Here is an 11,872-nt window from a genome sequence, read left to right on the forward strand (position 1 = left end):
ATCTGAATGGATGCTGCATATCATTAAACAGTAAAGATACAGGCAGAAACCAGATCAAGACTTTACCTCACTTTTATTTACAGATATGTTAAGTGACAGAAGAAACAGGAAGTGTGATGAGTCTCTCTCTCTCTCTCTCTCTCTCTCTCTCTCTCTCTCTCACTGTCTGTCTGTCTGTCTGTCTGTCTCTCTCTTTCCTGTTTATCAGGAGTCACCATTTTACCAAGAAATTTCATAAAACTAGTAATACTGATCCAACTTTTTACATCAGAAAGTCAACCCACGCTCAGCATTCCAAAACTAAATTTCTATTAATGAAACTGTGTTATGTTTAAATATTATAGGGCAAAACAAACCAGCTTCCTTATTTTGTTCTTAAGTTTTAACCTTAAAACATCACAACTCCCTTTCATGATCATGCTTACAGCTCATATTATTTGCATTGAGGTATTTTTCATGTCCAAAAGCCTCACACATGTCACAGCCAAAGATTAGTTGATAAGTGGTTTTATTTCCGTTAAAAATTTTAAAACTGTTGCTGTTTGTGAAATGAGGTCAGTAAATTCAACATCAATAGAAATGGCAGTACTGTAAATTCAGTTTAAAGTGTGTAGTCCCACTGTTTAATATTGTTTACACATCAGACAGTCAATTCTCGCCCTATCCTTGAGGAAAAACTCCAGCAGCCAGGCTGGTTCTTATTTTTAGGGGATATCCATGTCTCCATTTGAGGCATGGGAGTGGCGTTTCTCTGAATCACATCCAGTCCTGGTGTCAACGTTTTCTTTGCTCTCCTCGTCCTGATCCCCTGATCCTGATCGCCTTCTAAGACGCAGCCCAGGATCCCTCTGTGATGGGATCTGGATGGATGAAAAAGAGCTTCCAAGCGACGGCCTCTTTTCTATGAGCAAAAACAGCAAAAGTACAGAAATATTAAAGAATGTTTCCAGCAGGAAGATAAACCAGATATGGATCTGTACTACAGCGTTTTATATGAAAGGATGCTGAAATAGAGAAGAAATTAATCTAATGAATAACTCTGAGGACCTATATCTACAGACAGAGTATCCAAAGTCTGGATTCTCTTTGTGCACAAAATCTCTGATCTCAGAAAAATGGTATCACACAACCAGTGAACATGAAGCAACATTAACTGTTGCATGAAACTTTGTTTAGTCATGCAATAAAGTTCTATGCACTTTTTATGCAGATTTAATTTTCACATGCTGCTTGGAAAAGCTGAAAAATATCAAGTATTGCAAGACAGCTTTTACACTCTGCTGAGGTGAAAAAAGTTAGAACTGTAAAAGACGTGTTTCTCAAATTCAGATTTGAAAACTGGTGCCCTCCTTTAATGCAATGTTTGTTGCAGCTGTAGAGAACAAAAAGAAACTACATATTAATTTGCATCAAAAAGTGGCCATACAATAAATGCAGCATATACCACAAGGGGGCCAACGGCATACCTAAGTCCCCCGAGTAGTAATATAGAATATAAATAGTAATATAAAAATTCTATTTCTGACAGTATGGAGAGTCACCCTGTATCTGTTGTGATATTTCATCTGAGGGTTAAGTATATCACCAGTAAGCCACTACACATATTTTGTCTGTATTGAAAACACGAGTGCAACACAGTAGAAATGCATGAATTTCTCATATACATCTTTTATGTGCAACCATAGTCAGTCAAAGTAATCGACAGCAGATAGAATCTGATTCCACTTTTCACCATTACATGCAGCCTATGCCAATCATATGTATGCCTGTAAAAAAGAAAGACCTACTCCTCGTTGATAGCATCAGGTCAGCCATTCAAAGTATTTCCTTAAGGCAAAGGTGTCTGTGATGTGGGATTAGATTATATCTGCTTTGGATCACTCTGACTGGCTTTGTTGGCTAGGCTAACAGGCTCGCCACTGGCCAAGGCAACATTTTTTTTATGTCATCACAGACATATCATTACACATGATACATTTACATTCCTTTATTTACTACAATATGTGCACTTATGTTGTCAATAAAAAAAATGAGTAGTGGCATTCTGATGGTATCCTACTGAGGGGACCAGCATATGCCTCTGCCCCCCTTGTAGCATACTGTTGGCCATGCAACATGCCACCAAACTACCAGCATGTGCTGCTGATCTAGCATCTAGCTTGGCATGTCTTCAGAAACTCTTCTATCTTGGCGCTGCTAGCTTCGCTTTTTGTGAGGAATACTTGACTCCACTGGAAAAGAACACGTCTTTACTATAACTATAGCTGTTCTGTTAAAATCTTGGCAATTGATGACTATGTGAAAGGTAGCAGGCATGAACAGGATGAATAATAATGTGGTTTTTTTTTCGAAACTATGGTGTTAAACATACGAAAAAAGACTTTGCAGAACTTCTGCTGGCTTTGTAATTTTACACAATGCATCACAATGCAGAGGAGGCTCATACCGCCTGGTCCAATTGGTCGCATCAGTCTGTTCATCTGGACGTTCCAGTGTTTGACGTTGGTGCTTGCCTGGCGAAGTTTCCTCTGTGCAGCCTGTGAAAGAAAATTGTCAACTTATTAAAACACCTCTTTGCCTACTTACAATAGAAAAAAACTGCTGTTGGAATTACTGCAAACTACAACTAGCATACACTCAATAGGAATCTGATGTTATAAAGTTCTTTCATAAAGAAAAAACCTCTTGATGGTTATATTAAAGGGGATGTGTAGTACTGACTTTAGCAAGCAGAACAGACATAAAACAGCACTTTGTACACCATCATTTATTGTAAATTGTATGAAATAAGTCACAAAAAGTCATCCAAGGATATCACCCTAAGTAAACTGAAATAGATCACAAGCACAGCACAATCAGTTCGACTCTATTGACTGAAACATCTGTTTGGACTTTGAAGTCATTGAACTGTTTTGAGGGACGGACCATAACAGCGGTCTGTTTTCTTCTTTAAAGACTCATATTGGAATGTGTTGTCCTGTCTGTTTGTAATTACAAATAATGTGATCTCAGTTCAATTAGTTTTGAGGATACTTTACTTTTTTATTTAAATTTGACATCAGAGAAAGGTTTTCTGTTCTTACCACCACATCCTGGTCAACCCTGTGCCTGTTGGCTCGGACCTCCTCCAGCTGCCTCTGTGCCTCGTCCAGTGATCGAGACTTGACTTCCATTTCCTGTTTCAGCTCCTGCTTCTCCCTCTGTGTCTTCAGGATGTACTCCTCCTGTTCCTCCTGCAGGGACATCAGGGCCTTCATTTTCTCCTCCTCCTCTGCAAGTAACCTGGACACAAGAAAGAAAACATAAATACATTTTTAAAAATCTACAAAAAGACTGACCTATCAACTTTTTCAGAGAATTAGAAATCTGTGTAGTATTTAAACATTATTGGGATATAAATGTGTAATGCATTTGTTTGCAGATTTATGTCAGAGTTTTCAGAAGTTTAAACTTGAAAAGATGAATCCAAACCCTGATACAGCGACACAAAAGATGTGACTTGTGGCAGCATTTAACAACTTCCTCTGTTTGCAGCTCAACTTCCTCAGGAACATAACGCAACATGAACTCATTCTGTCAGCACACAAAGTCTTGTCTTTTCTCACAGCTAACAGATGGTTGTTTTTAGGGTCATAACCCAAACAAATGACTTCTTATCACACTGTGAGAATGTATATAGGTGAGAGTTTATATGAGAGGTGGCAATATTTAACACTCCACCCTGCTTGAGCGTAGCGGAAGGCCTCCTCATCCAGCCTGGCCTTGATCTCTTGCTGAAGCGCCTCCTCCAGACGCTTCTGCATCTCCTCAAGCTCCTGGATCCTCTTCCTCTGTTTCTCTGCCTCCTCCTCTTTCAGGGCCATCTCTGCCTGCATGCTGACCCGCGCCTTGATTCACAAAGAATAAAAAGTTCAATCTTTGTGCCTCTGAATTCAAATTCTTTTGCTTTCTTCGCCTCAACACTCACATCCTCAGCCTCTCGCAGCTGGACCTCCAAGGCCTGCTGGAGCTGTTCGTGCTGCTGCCGCCTCCTCTGCTCATCTTGCTCCAGCAGGGCCTGAGCCTGCTTTTGTGCCTCCTTCAGAAGTTCCAGCTCTGCTAGCTTACGTTCCCGTTCTTCCTGCAGAGCCCGCAGCCTCTGCAGCTCCTCCTCCTTGGCCTGCCGTCTCTTCTCCCTCTGCTCTCTCTGTTCACGTCGCTTAAACTTCAAATCTTTGTGGAGGGATGTTTTCCCCTCCACATGTAGCCTGATAGCTGTTTGAATAGCTGTGAAGAAGATCATGAGAAATGTAATGACATGACAATGACTCATCAGTGTTCAGTATTAGTGAATACAAGTCTGCTCTGACCTGCTGTCCACTCCTGTCTCTGCTTGGTGTCTGAGGCGCTCATCTCATAAGTCTTGGAGAGAGTTTTTAGACAAAACATGCACCTCTTCCCATCCCGATCTGGCAGCACCTGTTGAAAATAAAGGAAAAACGATTTTCACCACAAATATCCCTTCATCATACAATGTTTTTTTTCTCTTTAAATCTTTTTGACTATTTTATAAAAACAGAGTTGTTAGGAGAAAAAATGTTGAACTCACTGGAAAAAGGACGTTTATGATCCATTTTGTACGACCAAACAATATTTGCTCATCGTCTACTTCCTATAATGAAGCATGATTTTAGAATGATGGCTTGTTTGTCTTGTGTTATAGCATACAGTTGAGTGTAAAGTGCCCTTGATGAAAAATAACATTTTTCTAAAAATAATTTGTTTGTCATTACCGTGTGTGGCATTGATGGGCTAATAATTGACTTTCAGACTGTGTCATAAGCCCTAGAACAAACCAGGTAAGATCAGTCGACTCAGCTCTAACTGCTGCAGGCTCCATATCAGAAAGGTCTGATTCATGAGAGTGAGGCTAATCTTGAGTTCAGCTCAGTCGAGCTCTGTGAGATTTATGGGGAAATCTTATTGTGAAACAAGGAAACATTAAGCATAGAATTTTCAGAAACTTTGTGGCTCCCAACCTTTTTGGATTATGAGGTAGAAATATGAGGCAACTCAGTATGACTGTGTACATGTATTGCAGTAGTAAGTTTCTGGAATGAAAGGGGGGTTTATGTACTTTTTCTCCATGCTGAGTAAAGGGGAGGGGCTTTAAAGATTACTGTCATGTCATTTGTTGCTATTTTTCAGCAGGTTCCCTTTAATCTGCATCTAAACAAAAGGAAGAAGGATGATGTGTGACACTGGATTTTCTATGAAGTAAAACAACAACTAAAAAGTTAAAAATAGACTGCCTGGAGCTGTCTCAAACGATCCACATCACTTTTTAAATGACATAATTTTGACATTTACTCATTCTGAGTGCAATTTAGGGAGCAGAGATATTCTAACTGGATTAGCATGTTTAAGGGAAACTCTTTTTACACATCAAAGTTTGTATCAAGCCTTTTGTGGCTTCAGAGAAAATGTGCTTGAAATCTAGTAAAAAAATGTATGGTTTTCCTGCTCTGTCCACTGTCCTATCCTCTCAAAATGGGGGCATAAAAGCCCCCACAAAAGACCCTTTTGCTCACTCCTCATCTCAACCCAAAGCCAGTGGCTCGAGGCTACATTAGCTGCTTCTCAGTGGCGTGTCCAGAATGGTGGCATGGGGTGGCACAGGCCCACCCCCCTTCAAATGTGATTGAGCCAACACATCCTAAACTACGATTGGCTATTTTCTAGGTCAGAGGCGGGACCTAATGTCAAAATCAACCATCTTACTGTGTTGCAACAGGTTGCTTGTAGTTTTGTTTGCATTGAAATGTTATACATTTCAATTCATTAGTAATTTGAATTGTCAAAAATACTAACACATCTGTTTCATAAGAGGGGCTGATGAAATGGTGTCTCGAACTCTTTGTGTAATCTTAGTTAGTAAAAACAGAATTCTGAAAATGAAATCAGTTCAGATAGGAAACGTGATTTTCTGCTGTTTTTCACTCCCATATAATTTTAGTACAGTCCCTTGTGGTTATCTGTAACTAGTCTCAAAAGTCTACAGGGGTTGAGCAGTCCACTTGAAACCTGTTTTTATTCTTTGGGTCTGAGGTTTTCTCTTCTACTCTAATTTTATTTCCCGGTGAGAGCTCTAGTAATAAAAAAAGAAAAGCTCAGAGAAGTTATGAAAGTTAAATATCCATTAACCAACATGAAACCCTCTCAGCTTCATCTTGTAACACTTTGGGGGAGTCTCCACCCCCTGGTTGAGAATCGCTGGCATCAGAGCAAATGTGCAGTGTGTTTTACTTCTCTGTACAAACTAACACAGGATACAGTCTTATTAAAAGCCACAGTTCGTTACAGTTTTAACAGTGTTTAGCTTTGAAAGATGATCGTCCCTGCTTGCTTACTTCCACACAGCAGTTCCCATCCAGAGCTATGTTGCCCTGGCAATCCCTGCGGTCCTCTCCCGTGTAGTAGGACAAGTTGCTGGGCCTTAAGGTGAACCAGCGTTCCTTCCAGTTTCTCCTCAGCTGGCCTTTCTTCCAAAGATAACCCTGCATATACCCCAACCGACATACACACATATACTGTTACCAACACAATGCAAAGCATGCCAGGAACCACAACACATACAGCTGCTGTCCAACATGTCCTACCTCTTTGAGGACATCACCAACTATCTCTCTGTAAACCTCCTCTACAGCCATACTCATGATGCCCTTTTCAATTCCTCTGGTTATCTTTCCTGAGTTCATCATCTCCAAGAAAACCCAAACAGTGATGCCGCTCTGCTGCACTGAATCTTGGGAGAAGAAGTCTTCTAATTCTACACAGTTGAACTCCATGCTCATAGCCATGCATATCTTCTTGAGGAGATACTCCACCTGAAGAGGAGAGAAAAACAAACATCTTGAGAGTAAGGCTTAAATGATCTGTGTGCTGTAATTTACTGTGCATATATTTATTTTACTGGAATCATTTATTTTTGTTAACATGTAACTTTTGGCAGTGTTTTTTTTGTCTAGTTTATACTTGATTTAAATAACTTTCTAATGAAGTCATTTTAGGGAGTTATCCACACTATATTTTAAGTAGGCCGGATACGAGCAGATCAGCCCGGTTGTATCTATGGTGATTCTGATAAGAGGTACTGAAGGTATTTAGCAGGAGTTACCGCCCTCGAACAGTCACCACAACAGAGATTTTGGTATTTGAAAGTTGTACCAAAATAAAACAGAAGAATGTTTTCTTAAATGCAGCATGAAAAAAAACTAATTTACCCTTGAAATCTAGGCCTCTCTCTTGGCAGCAGCTGTGAAAAACACAACAGGAAACCAAAACGAGACTTTGCAAGTGAGAAACAAGCCCACACTGCTGCATGAAAAGAGCACCGCGTTCCATAATGGCAAGAAATGTGGTTTCAGCCAGGGTGTACTTAGTGGTTGTAAAAGCTCCAACACAGTTATGAGGTCACAGATTACTAACTTCAGCCTCCAAGTTGGACTCAAATACAGAGCACAATAACTTGAGTTTTTCTTATGGTTAAATTTAGAAACAAGTGTCTCTATCATCCAAAACATCCACTGTGGGGGTGCTGGTGGCCTAGCGGTCTAAGCGCCCCACATATAGAGGCTATAGTCCTCGTCGCAGGGGTTGCCGGTTCGATTCCCGGCTGGTCGACCATTTCCTGCATGTCTTCCCCCGCTCTCTGCTCCCCACATTTCCTGTCTCTCTTCACTATCCTATCAAATAAAGGCAAAAAGGCCAAAAAAATATAACTTTAAAAAATCATTTGAAACAAAACATCCACTGTGACTTCAAGACATTTTGTTGGAGTTGAAACTATTGCATATTTCTTTTCGATCATGTTTTGTTGAGCAAAAAAGCCATGCTGTGAAAGTAAAAAGACATTTCTTCAAGGTATCTGCTGTAAAAAACAGCAAGATGAGCAAGTGTGAGGACATTCCTATATTCCAAACAATGTTTCAGTTGCACCCACCTCGTCAGGGACCATAACCAAAGGGTATTTGTCCTCAGAGAGAAAATTAAAAAGGCACCAAAGACGAAAAGCATCCTTCTCCGGCAGAACCGTGGTGCTGGTTTTGTCTGTTTGGTAGTTTTTTTTTGCTGTGAGAGTCCAACAGAGCTCATCCACGTCTTCCTTTATAAAAGAGCCATCAACAACCTGCAATAACAAAAAGCAGAGATTGTAAAAAAAAAAAAAAAGAATAATTGTAAGCATTACCATTTGACAACAAAAAGACAAAAAAACACAAGCACAAAGGAATGTTTTTATCACCTTATCCAGGATGTATTTGTTAAGGTAAGGCATGTAACCCTGACTGGAAACTGGACCATCATCATCATCCCTGAAGTGCTCCTCCAGAGCAACTGGGTCATGTGGGATACTCAAGACTGTGCACAGATTGTGAGACAGCACCTGATGCCAAAATGAAATCACAGTGTATGAGACTAAAGACAAAAAAAATCATAGACCTAAACCATAACAATACTTTGGTGTTTATGCTACAAAGTCAGAAGTGTACATTGTCAGTTAAACTATAACAGGAAACTGCATTGCAAACTAGCACCACTGGTGTTACTACTAATGTCTCAGAGGGTTTTACTCAATAAAGACATTCTTTTACTTTAACTGCTTTATATTTTCTCTAATGGAGGTGTGCAACGTCTTCAGATATCGGATGCATGTTATCAGACAACCAGTCTCTGTGTGTTGAGCCATAACCACATCCTGTCACTAGTCTCTACTGCTCTACAACATCTGTTAGTTTTGAGGCCACTGCACGCAAAGCTTCTAAGTGCCTCTCAAGAACACGGTGCTTGTACACAGGCTGCATGCATGAAGGGGATAAGCCCAGTCATGAGGCTCCCAGCTCACTATAAGCTAGGAGGGGCTGGCATTACACTCAAGAACGTGAAGGTGGTTGGAAATGGAGTCGGATCCACACCAAGACCAAGTGACATAATGATGAGATCAACAAGAATACAGTGGCTTCATTGAAGCCTTGTTCCAGAGACAACAATCACCAACATGTTTCCATTTTGTCCTCTCTCTAACTGTAACAATGTCTTTTAGACATACACAGACTCATGGTGTGAAGATACTCTATTCAACAGGCTGTTCTCTGCTCAGGTCCAGTGTCAAAGAACCCTTTGCACTACAAGCTGGTACATACAGACCCAGTACAAGCACAGCTTGGAGATGAGGGCGCCCATTCATTTACAGACTGAGAGCAAACTGTTACTCTCGTGCTCTTGGAGACAGAGGTGCATATTGTGCCCTCTTCCAGCAGTGAAAGCATTTCATTCGAAATATAGGGAACAAATGTGTTCCTTGTTAAACAGCATACGGTTTATAAACATAGTTTCTCACAGGAAATATTGAAGGTGACAGTAAACAGTAAATTGTGTACATCCTTCTAAAAGCACATAATCAAATACATCCAATGCAAAATTACAAATGCATCTTTGACATTTAATTTGTTGAACACTTCAAAATTTTCACCCCATCTCCTTCAAACTACCCCACGTGATGGAATATGAACTGAGGTAGGAAATGAGACGGCAGACTGAAGAAGGGAGTGAATATAGACAACAAAAAGTCCATCTAAAACCAGGTAAACACATTTCACTCACCTTTAACTGAGACTTGGACACCTTACCACTCTTCTCCAGGTCCAGAGCTGTAAAACCATACCAGATAGACTTGAGCAGCTCAGACCGCAGGTCCATTTCTGCAACAGAGTTTCTTTCTGGTTTCCTCCTCTACGTCTCGTCTTCTTCCCTCTGCTTTGTCACAGGGCCCTGGGTGACAGGCAGACACCCACGTTTGGTTGCTGCTGTCAGGCAGGCATGGAGCTTTAGCAGGCTGCTGTCAGCGACACCTGCAGGACGTCCACAGTCACTGACAAAGAGGGAGGGTCTGATGTTTACTTGATGCTCTGATCCTGCCTTCAAGTACAGAAAGTATAGTGTTTTTTTCAGAAGAGACCAGGCAATATGTAAAAACTCCATCAGAATTTATTGTTACATACTGCACTCAGAACAACACTTTTAAACAGTATTATCATAATTATATATTTACTTTGTTTATTTTTTAGATAATATCACTAAATTATGAATAAAGGTGGTGTAAGATTTTTATTAACTTAATGACTGGGGTGTAATATCATTGAGTAATATTTCAATAAAATATTATGTCTAACAAAAGAAAAATGTGCATTGTCAGTAAAATCTTAATATAAATGAATGGTTTAACTTAAGCAATCATAAATGCTGTGGAGCTTACTTATAAAGAAGCATAAAAAACGAATAACTCAGACGAAGAAGAAATACAAAGCATTGAGTTGACAAGCTTCAATACATTATATTTATTCCGCTTTCCTGTGATAACAAATTATTTTCTTCTATGTGGTGTAATGTGTTATTTCCTTGTTGTCACAGGATATTAATCTTTTCTGTCCATAACAGGATCATTTTCTGGTGATCTAGAAAATAAAACAATAGGCTGGTCACTGCGATAGGTCAGAACATGACATGTCATGCTCCCATTTCCCACACTTATGTGGTATGTTAAGCCTATTTCTATGTTTTTTGCTGTTGAAGCTCTGGGGGCATGAGTTATAAGATCATGAGCCCTTATGTTGAGCTCTCGAGAAAACCACTGAAATCAAGTTATCATGGGGAAAGGTAATACTTTTTATTCAGCTGTTTCTCTTAAATTGTCTTGCTAGCTCTATATATCTCCCCCTCATGCTTTGTTTATTACTGTTGGCTTTTATTATGTAAAGCCCTCTCTAACGTCTGTTTTGATAAGTGCTACTGTATATAAATAAACTTTATTATTATTATATTAAATAAAATGCATTGATTCATGTAATCCATAGGGCTTCCATACAATACAACTCGAAAACTACTTCCAATGACCCCAGATGTGCCAAGACAAATATCGCCCTCTAGGGATCTTTGGTCTTAAACTCATCAGTGTTCAGAATTTAGAGCATATCCAAGCACTTATTGGAATTGTAAAGGTTTCAAGACAATTACTGTTTCAAAATATTAACTTGTATTTTTGGATTGAATGTCGTGATATTTGTTGTAATCCAGTATATCTTCGGTTTACTCTTGTATTTTCATAGCCATATTGTGGTAAGCTAATACAGGGGTTCCCAAAGTGTGGGTTGGGACCCCCTGGGGGATCGCGAAACACAAATGGGGGGTCGTGAGATGTCTTCCAGAAAGTTTTTTTTTTTTTAATTATCTAAAAAATTTTACATTTTACCCATTATGGTAAAAAATATCGACAAAAATAGTAGCTAACCTTGAAATAAAACCTAAAAAATAGAACATGTAATTTTCTGCCTTTCTTTGTTGCCAGCTGACTCCTAAGTTTAGAGTTAGTGATCAGCTAATTATCAAAAGCATCAGTAGCAGCAGGTTAATTCATAACGACACAGGAAACACAGACACATGCTCATATAGGTAGGCTAATTTTATGCAGACCAGCTAAATGAAGCCACATTAAATCATTTTGAGGGAAAGTGGGGGTCACAAGTCTTTGGCACCTATATTTTGGGGGTCGCGGGCTGAAAAGTTGGGAACCCCTGCGCGAATACAACAAAAATTAGAATTTCAAATTATTAAAATAGAAATAAACAGAGCCAAATATTTTGCTGCACAGTGTTGGTGTTTCATGTCATGTGATGTTTAACTGTCTTTCTTACCACACTCGTTAGTCGTGAAAGAAATAATCTATTTCTGTTCCTTTTTATTATTCTGTAGTCCTTCTTTATTATTTTGTAGTCCTTTATTCTTTTGTTGTCCCTCCTGTGCTGCTTACAGGCCGCGGTAAAAACCTATCACGTGGTAA

The 11,872-nt window shown here is 39.5% G+C and overlaps 1 protein-coding gene across 2 annotated transcripts; it reads right to left on the minus strand.

Annotated features, from left to right (window-relative positions):
• Positions 1-54: 54 nt before the first annotated feature.
• Positions 55-11,823, minus strand: LOC117820882 (differentially expressed in FDCP 6 homolog). 2 transcript variants are annotated; one of them, XM_034694808.1, is made up of 13 exons: positions 11,727-11,823; positions 9,640-9,954; positions 8,282-8,422; positions 7,982-8,167; positions 6,639-6,866; positions 6,390-6,536; positions 4,589-4,651; positions 4,350-4,458; positions 3,968-4,266; positions 3,721-3,887; positions 3,084-3,282; positions 2,447-2,537; positions 55-901 (listed from the first exon to the last, which is right to left on the minus strand). In XM_034694808.1, exons 2-13 carry the CDS (start codon positions 9,733-9,735, stop codon positions 705-707), a joined length of 1,923 nt encoding a protein of 640 aa, XP_034550699.1. In that variant the 5' UTR covers positions 9,736-9,954; positions 11,727-11,823; the 3' UTR covers positions 55-704. The 2 variants fall into 2 exon arrangements, with proteins under 2 accessions (XP_034550699.1, XP_034550700.1); XM_034694809.1 differs by lacking the exon at positions 4,589-4,651.
• Positions 11,824-11,872: the final 49 nt, after the last annotated feature.

The sequence above is a fragment of the Notolabrus celidotus genome, chromosome 11 (genome assembly GCF_009762535.1).
Source record: "Notolabrus celidotus isolate fNotCel1 chromosome 11, fNotCel1.pri, whole genome shotgun sequence".
Lineage (NCBI taxonomy): Eukaryota > Metazoa > Chordata > Actinopteri > Labriformes > Labridae > Notolabrus > Notolabrus celidotus.